Source organism: Vigna radiata, unplaced genomic scaffold (genome assembly GCF_000741045.1).
Source record: "Vigna radiata var. radiata cultivar VC1973A unplaced genomic scaffold, Vradiata_ver6 scaffold_153, whole genome shotgun sequence".
Classification (NCBI taxonomy): Eukaryota; Viridiplantae; Streptophyta; class Magnoliopsida; order Fabales; family Fabaceae; genus Vigna; species Vigna radiata.
In genome coordinates, this window is record NW_014542917.1 from 620,023 (window position 1) to 640,587 (window position 20,565).

At 34.5% G+C, this 20,565-nt stretch overlaps 2 protein-coding genes and 1 long non-coding RNA gene across 7 annotated transcripts in view; 2 read left to right on the forward strand and 1 right to left on the reverse strand.

Annotated features, from left to right (window-relative positions):
- Window positions 1-1,022: 1,022 nt before the first annotated feature.
- On the reverse strand, window positions 1,023-3,469 carry LOC111240983. Its single transcript, XR_002666657.1, has 3 exons — window positions 3,324-3,469; window positions 3,100-3,173; window positions 1,023-1,207 (listed from the first exon to the last, which is right to left on the reverse strand). It is a non-coding gene; the product is annotated as an uncharacterized LOC111240983 (long non-coding RNA).
- Window positions 3,470-5,045: 1,576 nt separating this feature from the next.
- Window positions 5,046-8,715, forward strand: LOC106752612. 5 transcript variants are annotated; one of them, XM_022777188.1, is made up of 3 exons: window positions 5,046-5,094; window positions 5,195-6,427; window positions 6,524-8,715. In XM_022777188.1, exons 2-3 carry the CDS (start codon window positions 5,295-5,297, stop codon window positions 8,652-8,654), a joined length of 3,264 nt encoding a protein of 1,087 aa, XP_022632909.1. In that variant the 5' UTR covers window positions 5,046-5,094; window positions 5,195-5,294; the 3' UTR covers window positions 8,655-8,715. The 5 variants fall into 5 exon arrangements, with proteins under 5 accessions (XP_022632909.1, XP_022632911.1, XP_014489809.1 ...); XM_022777190.1 differs by having other exon boundaries at window positions 5,053-5,339; window positions 5,601-6,427; XM_022777189.1 differs by having other exon boundaries at window positions 5,066-5,106.
- Window positions 8,716-18,920: 10,205 nt separating this feature from the next.
- Window positions 18,921-20,565, forward strand: part of LOC106752613 — a 4,021-nt gene continuing 2,376 nt past the window's right edge. Inside the window, exons 1-3 of the mRNA XM_014634325.1 lie at window positions 18,921-18,968; window positions 19,104-19,181; window positions 19,281-20,547. Coding sequence (XP_014489811.1) covers window positions 19,345-20,547 — 1,203 coding nt within the window. The 5' untranslated portion in view covers window positions 18,921-18,968; window positions 19,104-19,181; window positions 19,281-19,344. The remainder of the gene's footprint in view (window positions 18,969-19,103; window positions 19,182-19,280; window positions 20,548-20,565) is intronic.

The following is a 20,565-nucleotide window of genomic DNA, read 5'->3' on the forward strand; positions in this document are numbered from 1 at the left end:
AAAAAAATTTACTTCTTTCATACATAAAACAAATAATAGATTAACAAAAATTAGTTTTCTCTATGCAATGATTAAGAAAGAATTCCAGAAAGATAGTATATTAAATCTTTTAGCATGCCACACTCTTAAATTCAAGGTATTTTTGTTGCGTAATCATTACTTAAAAGTGAGAAGAATTTATCATAAGCTATTCAATCTTGTTATTTAAATTTGGATTTTCGATCAGAAGAGTAGTATATAGTATTTATTCAAAAAAAACTTGTGAGTACAAACTTAAGAAAAATTTTGCATTGCTTCAACATATATAGGCTGAACAAAAATACAACCATCGAATAACCCAATCAAAAGCTAACAAAATAAGTTTATCTCTTCATACTTTCCCTTAACCAACCTAAAATGTTTCACAATTACTAAATTGTTTATCTAATTGTTATTACAGTAGAGATCTTACCTTTCCTTAATCCTTCTTACACCCATCTCTTGGAACCTAAACTCTAGTCTTCTAACTCCTTATCTTTGAGGAAAGAATTTGTCTCAAAGTCTCTAACCAATTCTAATAAAAGTATACAGGTCAAGTTGTCCTTGAACCTGCATCCTTCTACCACCATAGAGCATAATACACTACAACAAAGGCAAGAAAAAGACAAGAATTACTGTGGAAAATGACACTGGAACTCTAACTCTTTTTCTCCCAAACCTTCAGAATTAAGAAAGGAAAATCATCTCTGATATAGAGTCATGAGTGTGCACCCTCACTACTCTTATCAAGATGTTTTCTGTTCCCAATACTTCTGGTTAGATACATAACTTTACTATCTAGACTTGGAATAAATGGTAAACCATACCATTTAGACTCAACTCTTCACAGAGAAGACAAGATAAACCTGCAACACACAAGTCATCACAAGGACAAACTGCTCTGATACCATAAATGTGACATCCCAATTATATTATAAACATAATATAATAAAGGCGTCACCATGAGTAATACTAGAAAGCAGTTAAAGAGTACTTTAGGTTCTTAAACAAAGATTACCGTTATCCAGAAAGTGGCTAAAAATTTAAAACTTAAAGTGCTAAAGTATCACAAAACAGCATAATGTAACAGTGTTTCAAAAGTACATATAGGAAAAGAAATCCTAAAGGATCTAAGCCTCAACATCTTCATTGCCCTCCAAGACGTTCTCCACAGAGACCTCATTCTCCTCTGCTCACATCCAAGTGGATGATCATTGCAAAAGAAAAGCATACAACATGGCACAAACACAAGCAAATGCAAGTGTGAGCTAATTATATAAAAAAGTATGCTATTAACAGTAAATAACATTCAAGAACAAACTCAAAATCAAGTAAAGTAAGACACACATCCTATACATGTTATTTTCTAGACTTGACTCGTCTGGACTTTAGAATGATAGTCAAGCTATGGCAGGCAAAGCGCCCGTGGTGGCTTGTGATACTGAGCTCCCCCGCCCTAGGCTCCCCCGCCCTGCCACACTCACGAGGTTAGTTTGTTCCGTGCCCTGAAGCATGATGGAAGCCTCCAAGACTCAGACCTCCTGCTACTCCTCACCACACAGTCCAGTCCTCTCTACGTGAGAAGAAAGGCCATTGGAGCGTCAGGAAGACCCCCAAGACTGAACTCCTACTTTCATTCTAAAACACTAAGAATCTCACTATGAGATTCTACACATATGGAACTTGGTTTACCACTTGGATCGTACTTTCATCACTTTGTAATCATATACTTTTTTTTTTCCAATCAACATATACATAATCTCAACAATATACATTACTCACAAATCACAAGTTATGAAAGTAACTGCTCCATAATTGAATTTCAGTAGTAGATATTAACTCGTCAAACACAAGGTTTTACTTCAACAAATAAAATATTACCACAACACATAAAAATTATGCAACTTTTATAATTTATTTTACATACATAATAATTCCTCATTTGTTTCATCTCTTAATTTATATGTTTATTTACTAACAAAACATAAAACTACTATTATAATGATAATAGTATATAATTTAAATTTATGCCAGTCAATAAATTAATTAGAGGTTAAACTTACAGAATTCTAATATTAATATATTATAATATAATATTAACAAAACTAAGTTAACATTTCTATACTGTTATATATCTAATATATATACTAATCTGTATAAGTTGATAATTATTATATAATATAAAAGGTTCACCACAAAAATTATAGAATAAGCATATTATGTAATATATAATATTATGAAATATATAATATAACGTAATATACTATTTAATCTTAGCATTGCTATTTCCAAAACTAAGTTACAGTATTCCTATCCTTTAAAAGGTTTTCCCAAACTTTTAAAAAAGAACAAGTATGATTCATTTCTTTAATAAAAGCATCACATAAACTAAGAATTGTTTATACAAGGTCTCTGCATCACGTGATCAACCAATTTAAACATAAATTATACATCATAGAATATAAAATACAAAATATATTTAACATTATACAATCTAATATTTTTTTTCAGAATATATAACTTAAATTATAACTTTTGTATTTTAAATTGTCTATTTCAAAATAAAATAAATATATTTTAAATTGTATATTTTAAAATCTAAGATAAAAATACATTATAAAAAAATGCTTAAATTTACTTATAAATTACAGAATCCTTATGGAATCATAATATTTATGAAGATTATGGAAGTGCAAGAAAATATATTCATAAGACATACTAAGAAATTTTTACATGGCACTGTAAAGATATAAAAATATAAATCACATCTCCTCTGCCAATTCACAACACTTCTTCCTTTTTATATTTCTCAAACAATCTTACAGTACCCATACTTATATAATAAATATGCAGAAAACTCCATTCCTCTTATCTTCACTAAACCCATCTATATTTCAACAATCAATCCCATCATAACAACTTACAACCAATACATTTTTACATGCACAATTTTCAGAATCATAACACAAGTCAATTTATACTCAACAGGTACATAACAGTTTAAATCAACACATAATTCAGGATTCAACATGCATATATCTCATAAATTAATTTCAAACAAAAATAACTAGCTTCCCTTACCTTGGGTTTTCACGGTAAGCTAATTTGAAGACTTCCTAATAGAAATTCTCACCCGAACAGAAAAACAACAGTACCTATAAACCACCATATCGGCGGTAGAGAATAACTCTTGGAGTGAGAACTTAACAGAAATTAGAAAAAGGAGGGTTCTAACTGCATAAAATCAGTAGAACCCCAAGCTCTAAGTTTCGAAAATAGTGGAGAAAAGGAGAAAATATACTTACCGGTCGGAATGGAAGAACGCCCGGTTCAAATTGAAGCCCTCGGTGCAGTGAGCAAGGAAACACTTTCAAATTAAAATTTGATCGGTTCAATGAATAGAAATTTAGAGAGAAGACAGAGCAATATTTGGGAAAAAGGGTTTGAGAGAGAGTGGAAATCTGGCTTATGAAATTAGATTTTTTTTGGAAAGCCCTTACCAAAGTCAGGGTATCCTCAACCTTATGGGCCTGACTGTCCCCCAACTTAGGTCCAATAGCCCCTTTTTAGTTTTGACTTTTACAAATTTTGTAACTGTGAATTTTAGATGATGTAAGTAAAAGAGAATCCTTATAGGATTATGAAATTATTTTTATAAATCTTCTCTGTTTTTGTTGGTTTTACACAATTTTATTATTATGTCTTTCTTAAGAAGAAAAATTAAAGACAAACATGAAACTTTGACTTTTGATGTGTATTAAAAAAACGTGTATGTATTGTCAAATGTTGTCGTCATCCTTTCTTTTCCTTTTCTTTACAATGGTTGAAATTGTTTTTTTTATGATCATAATATTTTAACAATTTTTTTAGAATTTTTTGACAAACAAATTATGTGTTACTAATTTTAGCGATTTTAAAAAGTTCTTAAAAAAAATTATTAAAAATATATTTTCTTTTTTCTATTCCTCATAATAATAAGTTTATATTTTATAAAGCTAGTTTATTAAACTTTTATCATTTTCTTTTGATAAGAAACCGAATGTCTTTTAGCAAAAATAAATAAGAAGAACCATATTGACCTAAAATGAAATGGAGAACACTCATTTAAATAGTTTTATCTATTAACTGTAGAAATTAATATTTTATTTATGAGCAAAACGATTATAAATAATATATTCTCCAAAATATTACAAAACATTTCATTTAAAAAAAATAATAAAAATATAAAAAAATAATAACTATGTGTCATATCTTTATATCTCCTTTACAACAATATTTAATAATAAAATTTAAACTAAATATTTGACAAACTTAATTCCAATCCTGGATTCATGAACTTTGATGGACTTTTGTATGTTTAATATATAGTATCGGGTCCGAGACGGTACATATATATGAAATAAATTTGACTTATTAATAAAAGGATTAATTAACACGAAATGTTTCTTTTTCGTCTTTACTGTTTTTTCTTTTTTTTTTCAATTGACCCTTCGTAATATCTCTAAAATTCATCTCTTCTCATAATAACCTTCACAGACCGCAAGTATTTTTCTCTGAAAATGAAAGTCGAAACCCCACAAGTGAAACATTTTTCTTATCAACTCAACAACGCTTAAAGAAAGTCTGCAACATTTGAAATGAGGAGTCTCTTGAGAAAATAACCATAATTTAACAACATTTTAATATATTTTTGTGTCATTGATTTAAATTTATTCCATAATTAATAATAATTATAAATATTAATATATATTAATTATAAAGTAACACATAGCTAATATTAAAATATTCTGACCTTTTTCTCTGAAAGTTCGTCCAAACCCCACAGATAACATGTTTATATGACTGTGTAAGAATACTTTTAAGTTTAAACTCACCTTTTTCCCTTTTGTTTTTTGAACATGAAATTTTAGATTTTATAAAGTTTTAATTACAAATATGATTTTCCATTTTCTAAAATTGAATAATTTTTTTATTTCTCTATGAAGACAATTGTTTTCACATTTCATGCGCTTGAAAAGTAACTCAGATTTCATTTGAAGACTTTGGAATGAGTTCTACGAGGTTGAAGCTGCCATTGTACGTCAAAAGGTCTTTTTTTTATTGTTTTTTTTTTTTGTTTTCCTTTAAGGCCAAAAAAGTAACCTGGCTACCCATTTACGCGAAATCTTCATCACAGTAAGGGGTTTCTCTCATCCAAAAATTGGAGGCTCTCTCTCTGTTCGTGGTAGGTGAATGGCTGAATTTAAACCTTGCTCTCTTATTTGAGAAAGAATACAATGGTCATCCACAACCAAATTCTGAGATGGCTGAAGAAACCAAAGGTACTAAAATTTGTATGTCTTACTTCATCTGTTGTTGGGCTGTTATGTTATGCTCTCAGTTCCTCTTTCAACTATTTACTGGGAAACTGGAGCTGGTGGAAGATGCTTCTTTATATTGTTTTCAGTTTCATCATTTGTCTAGCCATCTTGTTCACACCGGCAAGGTCAAGCTCCACCTCTTTCCGGCTGGAATCTCATTTGGCATTTTTGGTTCTTATANTCACTTCTGTTTGTTCCTTTTTGTTTGATAACGTGGTGAAGGGAAAACCAGATGCATACAACGTCATCTCTTGGGCTGCTTTTGCTACTATGTCGCTTGGCTTGTCAAATNTCAGTCAATTTGGATTCCANATTGATCTACTATATTTCTTCTGCGGAGGTCTAACAGTACAACTCATGAAGATCAAATTGTGGTTAGTCACTGTTGGAGGGGGTTTCAGTTATTCCCTCCTCCAGCTTCGTTACTATCCGAGCGACACAGACGGGGAGAACCTTCGGCCCGAGGACCACAATCAAGTAATCGTTCAAGTTAATGATTCAGGGAGTGTTAATGCTGATGTTGATAGTACTCAAGGCACCTCACCTGAAGATGGGGATCTTAGATTCCAAGACCATCTACTCACTCAAAGCAATTCATCTTCACAAGATGGAAGCGTTGATGATGGTCTTATCATCCAACAACAGCTCATCAATTGTATAAAGGAGCTTGAGAAGGAGAATCATATGCTTGTTTACATGGTTTGTAGTCACGTGGACAAATACCTTAAAGCCGTGTTCGACTCCAAAGAAGTACCGGATCCTGACATCAACTTAGTGATGGATGCACTTCCATCGGAAATTATGAGGCGCCTTAAGGAAACCGTGAAGCTGATGGTGGATGGAGGTTTTAAGGAGGAATGCAGCGACATTTACAACAAATGGCGAAAGGAGTTTCTGGAACAGTGTCTGCAGAAACTTGGGTTGCAAATTGAATTGCAATTTGAAGAGTCCAACGAATGGAAGATTATGAACTGGTTAGACACGTGCAAGGTAGCGGAGAAGATAATGTTTCCCAATGAAAGGAAACTCTGCGATTACCTCTTTTCAGGGTTTTCTGTCGCTGCGGATGTTTCCTTCGATAAGGTTTGCGAGGAACTGACGNTGTTTCCCAATGAAAGGAAACTCTGCGATTACCTCTTTTCAGGGTTTTCTGTCGCTGCGGATGTTTCCTTCGATAAGGTTTGCGAGGAACTGACGATTGGTTTATTAAGTTTTGTCAATACCACCATAACAATTGGGAGCTATTTGCCGGATCTTTTGCTCGACTTCTTTCCTAAAATGTCGAAGTCATTGGGCAAGCTGNTTCTGAATTTCACTTCAGAGACGTCGTTTGTAGATGATATTCAAGACGTTCNGCAAAGATTGGCTATGCTAAACAACTTTGGGCTTATTGTTTACGCTAATAATGTGCAGGCACCAGTCACCGTCAGAGGGCTTCATCTAATTACTATGGAAGCAATGGATTACATCCATCGGATAACAAAGAAGAGGGCTGACCGATCTGACAGCATCGGAAATTTTTTATTTTGGGTGATGATAGNAAGGATGATTGAGTTGTTAGAGAAGGANTTGGTAGCNAAGTATGAAAACTACTATCCTAACCCTGCATTGGGCCATGCTTTTATGATNAATAATCTCAGTTACATAGAACAAAAGACGCGTGATTTGAAATTGAACGATGATTGGTTTCGACAAAACGCAACAAAGGTGGAACAATACTGCAACGTGCATCTAAGAAATAAGTCACAACAAGCTAATGCTGATGTTGATAGTACTCTTGGTAACTCAGTAGAATATCTGAGAAGGATTTCACAACAAGCTAATGCTGATGTTGATACTTCTCTTGGTAGCTCACCAGAAGATGGGGATCTTAGATTTCGAAGCCATCTACTCATTCAAACCAGTTCACATTCACAAGAAGATGTTCGTATCATCCAACAACTCACGAACTGTGTAAAGGAGCTTGAGAAGGAGAATCAGATGCTTGTTCCCAGGGTTTGTAGTCATGTGGACAAATACCTTAAAGCCGTGTTTGACTCCAAAGAAGTACCGGATCCCTATATTAACTTGGTGATGGATTCACTTCCATCGCAAATTATGAGGCGCCTTAAAGATACCGTGATGCGGATGGTGAATGCAGGTTTCATGGAAGAATGCAGCCAAATTTACATCAAATGGCGAAGGGAGTTTCTAGAACAATGTCTGCAGGCACTTGGGTTGCAATTTCAGACGCCCAGCAATGACGATTTTGAGAAGTGGTTAAAAACGTGCAAGGCAGCTGCAAAGGTACTATTTCCTAATGAAAAGAGACTCTGCGATTATCTCTTTCCAGAGAGACGTTTTGATGCGGATGTCTTCTTCGAGAAGGTTTACAAGAAACTGACGACTTGTCTACTGAGTTTTGCCGATATCACCATAACAACTGAGAGCCATTTGCCGAATCTTTTGTCCAACATCGTCCCTAAAATGTTGGAATCATTGCACGAACTGACAGGGGAGATCTCAGAGATGTGTTTTCCCAAATTGTCGTGCGTACCTGATCTTGAAGACTTTCGGAAAAAATTGTCTATTTTATGCAGTTTGAGGAATACTATTTACACTAATAATGTGCAGGCACCTGTTACTCACGGAGGGCTTCATCTGATAACTTGGGAAACAATGAACTACATCCTTAATAATTCTGACAACATCGGATATTCTTCATTTTGGGTGGTGATAGGAAGGATGATTGAGTTGTTAGAGAGCGAGTTGGAAGTAAAGTCTAAAGACTACTACGCCGACTCCGCATTAGGCTATATTTTTATGATCAATAATCTCAGCTACATAGAACAAAAGACGCGTGATTTAAAATTCCACGATGATTGGTTTCGACAAAACACAGTAAAGGTGGAACAAAAATGCAACCTGTATCTAAGAGGGTCGTGGAATAAGATGGTGGAGTTTTTGAAGGTTGAGACAGAGGAGTGGGCGGAAGCTGATGTGGTAACGGAGTTAATGATAGAAAATATCCGTTTGTTCAACCTGCACTTTGAGGAGACATGCACAATTCAATCTACATGGACTGTCTCTGATAAACTACTGAGGGAACAAATAATAAAATCCATTGAAGGGTTCTTGTTGCCAGAATATGGAAAATTTTGTAACAGCTTTCTAGCTGTTCTTGGTAATCAAGCTTACGAGTATATTAAGTTTGGATTTATAGACATTCAAAATTGTCTCAGCCATTTGTTTCTTCTAGACGAGGAGATGAATCCTAAATACAAGAAAAATGTATGAAGTTTGCAATAATATAGAATACAAAATTTCATTGTCAAAAGTACACTTAAATAAAATGTGTTTTTAGTTACTACTTTGAAAAAATATTATTTCATAGGAATACTAATTCATTCGGAGGGTATCTAACATTTCCATATCAAAATTTGCTTAAAATTGATTATTAATAATTAATGTTGTAATAAATATAGATCATTTATCTTCTTATTTTAAACTTACAGTTTTGGATTTGGAATAAACTTTTAATTGATGATAGTCTAATGACATTCAATTACGAATAATCATACTTTATTTGGAAATAAGAATAAAAAAATAGGCTAACTTAATCCGTTTTGGAACATCCCTCCTTTAACCTACGAAAAATAGATTGAGATGAATTAACCCATCACAAAAAGAGGTCATGCAACCTATCGTGTCATAGTACGAGCTCATAAGTTAACATTCTGGCCTGTGTCACCTTTTTTTTTTAATTTTTATTTTTAAAATTTATTTGTTATATACTTTAAAACATGTTTAGTCATATAAATATTTTCTAAACTTTTAATTAATTAATTAATATTTTTAATTAAATAAATTTAAAAATATTATTAAATTTATATGTTAAATTACTTGATTATAGTAATAATTATAACTTAATTTATAAGTATTAATAATTTAAATTTAATAATCCTTTATATTTATATTTTTACAAAAATGTAATGTAGAAAAATTTAATCTCTTTTATTATTTTAATTCTAATTTTTAAATTAAAAGATAAAAACAAAAAGAGATTAGCCAGTCAATGCTATGTTGACGGCGGGATGGGCCAAAGAAAGCCTGTGGTTTAAAAATTTTAACCCGCTAGATCGACTCTACACCTTCTCACCTACTAAACTTGCTCGATAACCTGGCATGTTCTGAAGCAGCTCGACCACAAACCTCTGCACCTCGGCATCATTGAAAATTATAATGCACAACCTTTTCGATATTACATAAAACAAAATATTCGATATTAGATAAAAGAAGAACAAATAGAAAAGATCACAACAGCACCACAAAAACAAAAATCATGATGACAAAATAACTGGAAAATGAAAGTACAAAATTGTTAGGATAAATTGTTTTTGTTGGTAATTTAGTTTATTATTTTAATTCTGTTTATTTTAGTGCGGTTACTGTTTATTAGTAGTGTTGGTTAGTCCTCCACCTTCCACGTTATAGGAACGTGGATAGTTATTAGTCCTCCACGTTTTAGGGGTTTGTTAAACGTGGTTCCTTATTTTTCTCTTGATTGTTGTGAATGGCTTATATAAGCCTTATTACATTAATAAAGCAAATGAACAATTCTACTACAATTCAGTGTGCATTAGTTTAGTATTCAACAAAGCTGGTATCAAAGCTTCGAAAGAAGCCTGATAAAGTGCGAGAGCGAGAGGAAAAACACGAGTGTGAGAGACATGGCAGCTGAGGCAAACANTTTTGTACAAACCTCCATCCCCAAATTTGATGGAGACTATGATCATTGGAGTCTTCTCATGNAAAATCTCTTGAGGTCGAAAGAGTATTGGAATGTGGTAGAATTAGGTTACAAAGAGCCTGAGGATGAAGGGAGTCTGTCAGCGACACAAAAGAAAACGTTAGACGAGATGCGACGGAAGGATTTAAAGGCGAAAAATTATCTTTTTCAAGCTATTGACAAATCTATTTTGAAAACCATCACTCAGAAGGAGACTTCCAAACAACTGTGGTATTCAATGAAAATCAAGTGTCAAGGAAATGCAAGGGTGCAGCGTGCTCAACTTCAAAGACTCAGGAGGGCCTTTGAGCTTCTGGAAATGAAGGTGGGAGAGACGGTGAGCGACTATAGTGCAAGAGTCATGGTGGTGGCCGTTGACATGAGAAATTGTGGAGAAGACATGACGGATACAAAAATTGTTGAAAAGATTATGCGAACTTTGACGGAGAACTACGACTACATTGTGTGTTCCATCGAAGAAGCACATGACACTAACAACCTTACAGTTGATGCACTCCAAAGTTCCTTACTTGTTCATGAACAAAAGCTTTTACGGAGAAAAGGAGGGGATGAGCAGGCATTGAAGATTACATATGACGAGACAACAAGTGGAAGAGGACGAGGCCGTGGGAGAGGAAGAGGTAGTATAGCTACAAGAGGAGGAAGAGGCCGAGGTAGATTTTTTAACAAAGCAACCATTGAATGCTTTAATGGTCACCAATTGGGTCACTTTCAATATGAGTGTCCAAACTGGGAGAAGACAGTCCATTACACGAAAGTAGATGAAGAAGATGAGCAATTATTAATGGCCTATGTTGAAGAAAATAATGCAGAGCAAGATAATATTTGGTTCATTGACAGTGGATGTAGCAATCACATGACAGGAAACAAAAAATGGTTTCAAAAGATGCATGAGAAATTTTCACATTCAGTGAAGCTGGGAAATGATACAAGAATGTTAGTACGTGGCAAAGGAGACATCAAACTTCAAGTGCACGGAAGAACACATGTAATAAGTGACGTGTTCTATGTTCCTGAGTTACATAGTAATTTATTGAGNGTTGGGNAANTACAAGAGAAGGGCATCACTACTTTAATTCAGAATGGAGAATGTCGAATTTATGATCGAGAGAGAGGTCTCATCATATCCACTCTCATGTCGGCAAACAGGATGTTTTATGTCCTTGCTTCTACTGTGTTGTCACATTGTTTTCAAACAACTTCACAAGAACTTGCTCATCTATGGCATCAAAGGTATGGCCATTTGAGTTATAAAAGTCTAAGAATGCTACAAAATGGAAAAATGGTGAAAGGCTTGCCACAATTTCAGCCTTCTACAGAGGTATGCACCAATTGTCTAGTGGGAAAGCAAAGCAGAGAGTCAATGTCAAAGAAAAGTAATTGGAGAGCTTCTCAACGTCTTGAATTGGTACACGCAGATTTATGTGGCCCAATTTCCCCTATCTCTAATAGTGGAAAAAGGTACCTTCTCAGTTTCATAGATGATTTCAGTAGTAAGATGTGGATTTATTTTTTAAGGGAAAAGTCAGAAACCTTTGCCATATTCAAGAGTTTTAAGAAACTTGTGGAAAATGAAAGTGGTTCACCAATGTGTTGTTTGCGGACTGATCGGGGTGGAGAATTTACTTCACAAGAGTTTAACGANTTNTGCACAAAGAATGGAATCAAGCNACAACTCACTGCAGCATATACACCCCAACAAAACGGGGTTGCAGAACGACGTAATAGAACAATTTTGAACTTGATGAGAAGCATACTTTCAGATAAAGCCATTCCAAAAACTTTCTGGNCAGAAGCAGCCAATTGGTCAACACATGTATTGAATAGGAGTCCTACTATCGCAGTTCAAGAAGTCACACCAGAGGAGAAGTGGAGTGGGATTAAGCCAAAAGTTGATTACTTCAAGATCTTTGGTTGCATCAGACATGTTCATGTTCCGGATGCTAAAAGAATCAAACTTGATGATAAAAGTCAGAAATGTGTATTCTTTGGTTTAAGCGAAGAATCGAAAGCATATCGCATGTATAATCCTATCACCAAGAAAATAGTAATCAGCAAGAACGTGATTTTTGAAGAAGAAGCAAGTTGGGATTGGGAAAGGAGTGTCAAAGAAGGTAACCTCAACGTGCTTGATGAAGAATAGGAACAAGCTACACAAGAAGACTTAATTCATGAAGAAGAGAACGAACCAGATGTAGATTCAAGTCCAAGCTCAAGTAGTACACTTTCACCTACCCCAGTGGAACAACAAGAGAGTGTTTTGAATCAAGAACGGAATAGATTACCTCCTGTTTGGATGCGAAGTGGAGATTACATATGTGGAGAAGCTTATTCAGAGGTAAGAAATTTGGCGATGCTTGTGGATATTGAAAATCCAATTGATTTTGATGAAGTTGTAAGGCATTCCAAATGGAGAATCGCAATGAAGGCAGAGATTGACGCAATAGAAAAGAATCAAACATGGGAGCTCACAAGTCTAACTAAAGGAATGAAAAAGATTGGGGTGAAATGGGTCTTTAAAACGAAACTAAATGAGAAAGGTGAGGTGGACAAATACAAAGCACGGTTGGTAGCCAAAGGGTACGCACAACAATTTGGTGTTGATTACAATGAAGTTTATGCACCGATGGCAAAATGGGACACCACTCGGAGCATCATAGCACTTGCAGCTCAAAAGAATTGGCCCTTATACCAACTTGACGTGAAAAGTGCGTTTTTACATGGAGAATTAAGTGAGACAGTGTATCTAGAATAACCACCTGGTTTTGTGAAGATAGGGGAGGAGGAGAAAGTCTACAAACTCAAGAAAGCACTTTATGGGCTTAAACAAGCTCCAAGGGCGTGGTATAGCAAAATAGAAGGGTATTTTCTCAAGGACGGTTTTGAGAAGTGTGACTTTGAACATGCTCTATTCCTTAAAAATGAAGAAGGAGGTAAGTTTTTGATTGTTAGTTTATATGTGGATGACCTTGTTTTTACTGGAAATTGTGAAAAAATGATGGTCCACTTTAAGGAGTCAATGAAGAATGAATTTGATATGAGTGATCTAGGCAAGTTGAGATACTTTCTGGGGGTAGAAGTCTTGCAATGTAGTGAAGGCATCTATATTTCCCAAAGGAAGTTTGCTAGAGAAGTGATTGAAAGGTTCGACATGGGGAGCTGTAATTTTGTAAGAAATCCAATGGTTCCAAGAGAAAGGCCTACAAAGGATAAAGATGGAGTGAAGGTTAACGCAACAGAGTATAAGCAGATGATTGGACGTTTAATGTATTTGACAGTTACAAGACCTGATATAATGTATGTAGTTTGTTTAGCAAGCAGGTTGATGGCTGATCCCACAGAGCTTCACATGCAAATTGTGAAAAGAACTATGCGATACGTAAAGGAAACATTGGAATTTGGGATTCTTTATAAACGACAAGGTGTTGCAGAGCTGCTTGCTTATACAGACAGTGATTATGCAGGTGACATAGAGGACCGTAAAAGCACATCCGGGTATGTGTTCTCTTTGAGTGGTGGAGCAATAGCCCGGAGTTCTAAGAAACAGTCGGTGGTCACATTGTCAACTATAGAAGCAGAATATATAGCTGCAGCGTATTGTGCTACTCAAGGTATTTGGTTGAGAAGAATTCTTGATAAGCTTAGTGAATCTCATGGCAAAGGGGTTACCATCTTTTGTGACAATAGCTCTACTATCAAGCTTTCAAGGAATCCTGTCTTCCATGGACAGAGTAAGCATATCGACGTCCGATTCCATTTCTTACGTAATCTGCACAATGATGGCACTGTGAAGCTCGTACATTGTGGTTCAATTAATCAAGTGGCAGATATCATGACTAAACCACTTAAACTAGATACACTTGTGAAGTTGAGAGAGCTATTAGGAGTTTGCGAAGTTCCTAACGTAAACTAATTATACCCAATCAGGTTTAGAGAGGATATGTTAGGATAAATTGTTTTTGTTGGTAATTTAGTTTATTATTTTAATTCTGTTTATTTTAGTGCGGTTACTACTTATTAGTAGTGTTGGTTAGTCCTCCACCTTCCACATTATAGGAACGTGGATAGTAATTAGTCCTCCACGTTTTAGGGGTTTGTTAAACGTGGTTCCTTATTTTTCTCTTGATTGTTGTGAATGGCTTATATAAGCCCTATTACATTAATAAAGCAAATGAACAATTCTACTGCAATTCAGTGTGCATTAGTTTAGTATCCAACAAAAATTCCCTCCCAAAACCACAGGAAAGAACCATAAAAACAGGCACAATCCACCAAAAGTTATTAAACCAATCCAAAAAAAAAAATGACCAACACACTCGATCAAACCACAATATGCAAAAACCTTAAATGAAAATAAACAATATATTGTGAGAGAAGAAAAAGAGTTCAAAAGAGCTAAGCGTGTAAGTAGACCTTCCTTGCATAGTATTTCATTTTCATAATAACAAGATGATTGAGATTTAAGGGAGAACAAGAGATAATTGTGGGAGGGTTTCGTGCATACGCTTTGAAAACGAGAGAGAAAGGGATATTGGGCAGATTTAGGGATTGCGAGTGAAAGAAAACCCAAAATGCATTTCAACACGTGTTACCTTTTTCCTTTCAAAAATATCTTTAATGAATATTCAGACTAATAAGACCCACGCATGAATGTATCATGAATACAACAATCCTTTCAAAAAAGGGTTTAATAAATTTGGAGGTTCCTATTTGTGCAGTTTTGTGTCAATTAGATCCCTCTATTTTAAAGTAGTTTGAATTCGTCCCTGTTTATGAAAAATTGAAACAATAAAGTTTGTGTCGTTAAATTCTCTAGACGGCGTTAAAAATGTTGTTTGGCATATAAATGAACTTTGTTTGGATTTCATTAAATCCCTGAGCTGAAGCTGAAAATCCCTAATTGAAAAGGCTGCGAAAATGGATGTTGTACTCGTTCTTCTTCGAAAGGTGTTGGTTCAGTACTATTTGAGAGGGGGGGTGAGTCTGGTGGGGATCAAGGTTGTAGTCGTTCTTCTTCGAAGAGGATGTCAAAGGAGTACTCTTGTTGTTTGTCGACATGCAGGTGGAAGGAAAACCCTATAATTTCTTCACCGATTTGCACTGTGGACAGAGATCTGTGATGAGAATTGCCAAAACTATGAAGAATTGAGGCAAGCAATTTGGGGATGCTCCAAGTATAAGGTATGTTAGATTGATCCTACATTCCACTTGTGGTACTGTTTCCCGAGTTCAATGCATTGTAATTGATAGTTGTGTTTGCAGAATGGTGTTGAAGATGTTGGTTGCAACTTCTTCAAATGGTGCAAAAATGTTGGAAGTGACGAAAGTGGTAGTTATGTGAAGAGTAGAGGGAACAAAGAAACTTTGCTTAGTAATGAAGAAATGAAGAGTACTAGGAAAATGATAGTTAAAATACATAAATCAATGTTCATTGTTCAAAAGTGGATGAAGCTGTTGATATTGTTAGTTTGTTTTATGTGTCATAGAGATGATTTTATTTTCAATGTTGATGAGAATGAGATGATTTGTTATAACTTTTTTTTAGATTTGTTCGGTTTTAATAAAATGAAGAGTTGCTTTAATCGGATGTTGTATGATGTTGATGAGGACCAAACCAAACTTTAATCTGATGAGAAGAAATGTATTCATAAGAGTGTATGAAAACTGTTCTCTTTAATCTGAAAACTTTATTCAATGAGAATGAACCAGAGCCAATATACAACAATTAAGATACATATTATTAAACTTAATCTATTCTCTTTTATCTCCAAATATACAACATATGAATGAAATATACATATTAAACTTAATCTAACATATGCCACCTAAAACCAATCAACATAATTTAACAGGAAAATAACACACACACAAATATAAACTAGAGCCAAGTACTGCAATTATAAAGAAATATAAAATTGGCTCTCATAGGGTCCACCAATAAGAACTCCAACAATGAAATTATTGGCATAACAAAGAAGTAAAGAAAGATGGGAGAAACCCATTAAAATGAGAGGATCCTTTTCATTACATACAATAAGTCACGAAGGTTATGTTCAGAATCGTAAATGGTTCACACGAGTAAATATTAAAGTGTTGAAATTGTTTAACAGTGTTATGGTTACAAAAATATGCTTGATCCTCTATTACAATGGTTCACTACAGTCAAATAAACATAAACAAATTCCCTTCCTATGCTTGACCCTCATTTGTTGATGGCATGATTGGTTCATTTGGTGGGTTACTTTGTTGTGTTTGGTCAGTGCTGACAAGTGGTTCTTAGGTTGATTTCTGGCAAGAACTCATATTGTGACCCATTTGCCTACAAATGCCACATCTTTTATGTAGACCGTTATTCCTCATTCTTGTATCGTCCCTAATCAACTCCCATTCTTCCAACCTCTTTTTCTTCTTTAGTCTGCCTGACAATGCTTTCTTTCTTGGAGTGAAGACATCATTATATGGTGTAATCTGCCACATGTTTTTTCCATTTATTGGATACACAATTAAAGAGCATGTCTTTTGATATGTTGCCTTCCTAAACCAACTAGGTATGAAGTCCTTTGCATCTAAATTGAGAAACTTCATAGCAACCAACGCATGACAACATGGAATGCCTGAGATAGCCCATTTCCTACATGTGCATTCATATTGTCGAGATCAATTACAAACTTCTCCCCAACTTGGGATGCATGACGAACTTCAAACAACTTCTCTACTGACCAGCTGCAAAAGAAGATATATTTTTCAGTAGGTTGACATTGATGTATCACATTTAGATGTGGTGGTAAACCTTGATCTGGACCAATATCCACACGGTAACAGGTTATGATATATTAATATCAGCTTATGAAATATCAGGAGTATGCATTGCATCAAACACAACATATATTGAAAAACAAACTTGGGAGGTATTTTAATAAGATATTTAAAAGCTTCATTGTTGACCTCTTTGATATTTGTCATTTTGTTTTCCCATGTTTGTGGATGGGTTGCTGTAGCTGCCTTCCACATCAACTTCTTGAGCTGCTTTCCTGGGAATTTTTTCTTGGAAATAACACTTCAAATAACATTCACAATAATGAATGGAAATAAAGCTGCATCTTGTTTAACATTCACAAAATTTGGTACAATACATTTTTTGTTCATCTATGTACAATGATCTTTTACTTTGCATAACAACTACATACATAAATCACTCATGTTTCACACAATTTCCAGTGTACGAAGTTCTAAGCGCTTTATTCTTGTAACGCTTTCGTGATCCGACCCTTATGTATACTGGGTTGGTTGATGTAAATGTCTCATGGGCTTACAAAGTCAGTGTTCATGTGGGATTCTTAGCGAGACTTACTATGTCCACCATCATTTTTATTCCTATGTTTATTCTTCTCTTCAACCAATTACGTCTCCAAGTTAACAACCTTGGTTTCTAGTTCTTCAATTAGAGATTCTTGTTCATCTAAAACACGCAGAATTGAATAAAAAAACCAAAATAAGAAAAGGGAAAAACCCAAAAACGATACCCAAAAAATTTAAAAAATAAATAATAGACTACATAACGAAAACACAATAGCGAAAGCGAAAGAGCAAGGTGAAAACACAAATAAGAAGGAAAAAACCCATAGATCTTGCTCGAACCACCAACGTCAATGAAAGATTTCATTACACACAATACCTTCAACAGAATGAAACAAAAAAGTAAAAACTTTAAGACAAAGGAGATCTTTTGGTTAATCCCACACAAATGAAGAGATTGAGCAAAGGTTGGAGAGACAATGGAGAATGAGAAAATGAAAAGAGAACAAAAAATGAGGACTACGAGAGAATGGAAAGAGAAGAAAAATGACGAGGAGTAATTTTGAAATCAACAATTTGAAATCTAAACCATTTTCCATGTTACCTTTTTCCAAAAAAAAAAATTAATTTCAAACAAACCAATCATTTTCTAAAATGTAGCATTATAAAAAAGTTGGCAAAAATGGATTGTTAACATATCATATCCTTTGTTTTTTGTATTCATAATAGTAATAAGTTCATACTTTATAAAACTTAGTTTATTAAACTTTGTCATTTTCTTTTGATAAGAAAGAAACTGAGTATCTTTTACCGAAGATAAATAAGAAGAACCATATTGACCTATAAAGTAAAATAGAGAACACTAAAATTTAAATAGTTCTATCTATTAATAGTAGAAATTAATATTTTATTTATAAGCAAAACAATTATAAATAATATATTCTCCAAAATATTACAAAACATTTCATTTACAAAAAAATAATAATAAAAATATAAAAATTACAAAAAATAATAACTATGTGTCATATCTTTATATCTCCTCTCCAACAATATATAATAATAAAATTTAAACTAAATATTTGGCAAACTTAGTCCCAATCCTGGATTCATGAACTTTAGATGGACTTTCGTATGTTTAATATACAGTACCGGGTCCGAGTCGGTACATATATATGAAATAAATTTGACTTATTAATAAAAGGATTAATTAACACGAAATGTTTCTTTTTTGTCTTTACTTTTTTCCTATTTTGTTTTCAATTGAACACCCTTCATAATATCTCTAAAATAACTCTTCTGATAATAACCTTCACACTCCGCAAGTATTTTTTTTTCTCTGAAAGTGAAAGTGGAAACCCCACAAGTGAAACATTTTTCTTCTTATCCACTCAACATGCTTAATGGTAGTCTGTAACATTTGAAATGAGGTGTCTATTGAGAACCTTCAGAGTCCACACCTTTTTTTTCTTGGGAAGTTCTTCGAGATAACGTGTCTATATGACTGTGTAAGAATTTTTTTAGTTTATTCTTTTTTTGAACATGAAATTTTAGTTTTTATATAGTTTTAATTCCAAATATGATTTTCCATTTTTTAAAATTGAATAATTTTTTATTTAACTATTAAAGACAATTCTTTTCAGATTTCCTGCGCTTGAAAAGTAACTTAGATTTCATTTGAAGTACTTTGGAATGAGTTCTACGAGGTTGAAGCTGCCATTGTACGTCAAAAGGTCTTTTTTTTTTTTTTTTTTCTTTTGTTTTCCTTTTAGGCCAAAAAAGTAACCTGGCTATCCATTTACGCGAAATCTTGGTCACAGTGAGGGGTTTCTCTCATCCAAAAATTGGAGGCTCTCTCTCTGTTCGTGGTGGGTGAATGGCTGAATGCAAACCTTGCTCTCTTATTTGAGAAAGAATACAATGGTCATGCACAACCAAATTCTGAGATGGCTGAAGAAACCAAAGGTACTAAAACTTATATGTCTTGCTTCATCTGTTGTTGGACTGTTCTGTTATGCTCTCAGTTCCTCTTTCAACCATTTACTGGGAAACTGGAGCTGGTGGAAGATGCTTCTTTATATTCTTTTCAGTTTCATCATTTGTCTAGCCATCTTGTTCACACCGGCAAGGTCAAGTTCCTCCTCTCTCCGGCTGGAATCTCATGTGTCATTTTTGGTTCTCATAATCACTTCTGTTTATTCCTTTTTGTTTGATAATCTCGTGAAGGATAAACCAGATGCATACAGCCTGGTCTCTTGTGCTGCTTTTGCTACCATGTCACTTGGCTTGTCAAATCTTACTCAATTTGGATTCCAGATCGATCTACTATATTTCTTCTGCGGAGGTCTACTAGTACAACTCATGAAGATCAAAATGTGGTTAGTCATTGTCGGAGGGTGTTTCAGTTATTCCCTCCTCCAGCTTCGTTACTATCCGAGCGACACAGACGGGGAGAACCTTCGGCTTGAGGACCACAATCAAATAATTATTAAAGTTAATGATTCAGGGAGTGTTAATGCTGATGTTGATAGTACTCAAGGCACCTCACCAGAAGATGGGGATCTTAGATTCCAAGGCCATCTACTCACTCAAAGCAATTCACCTTCACAAGATGGAAGCGTTGATGATGGTCTTATCATCCAACAACAGCTCGTGAATTGTATAAAGGAGCTTGAGAATGAGAATCATATGCTTGTTTCCATGGTTTGTAGTCACGTGGACAAATACCTTAAAGCCGTGTTCTACTCCAAAGAAGTACCGGATCCTGACATCAACTTGGTGATGAATGCACTTCCATCGGAAATTATGAGGCGCCTTAAGGAAACCGTGAAACTGATGGTGGATGCGGGTTTTAAGGAGGAATGCAGCGACATTTACAACAAATGGCGAAGGGAGTTTCTTGAACAGTGTCTGCAGAAACTTGGGTTGGAAATTGAATTGCAATTTGTAGAGCTCAAGAAACGGAAGATTATAAACTGGTTAGACACGTGCAGGGTAGCTGAGAAGATACTGTTTCCCAATGAAAGGAAACTCTGCGATTACCTCTTTTCAGGGTTTTCTGTCGCTGCGGATGTTTCCTTCGATAAGGTTTGCGAGGAACTGACG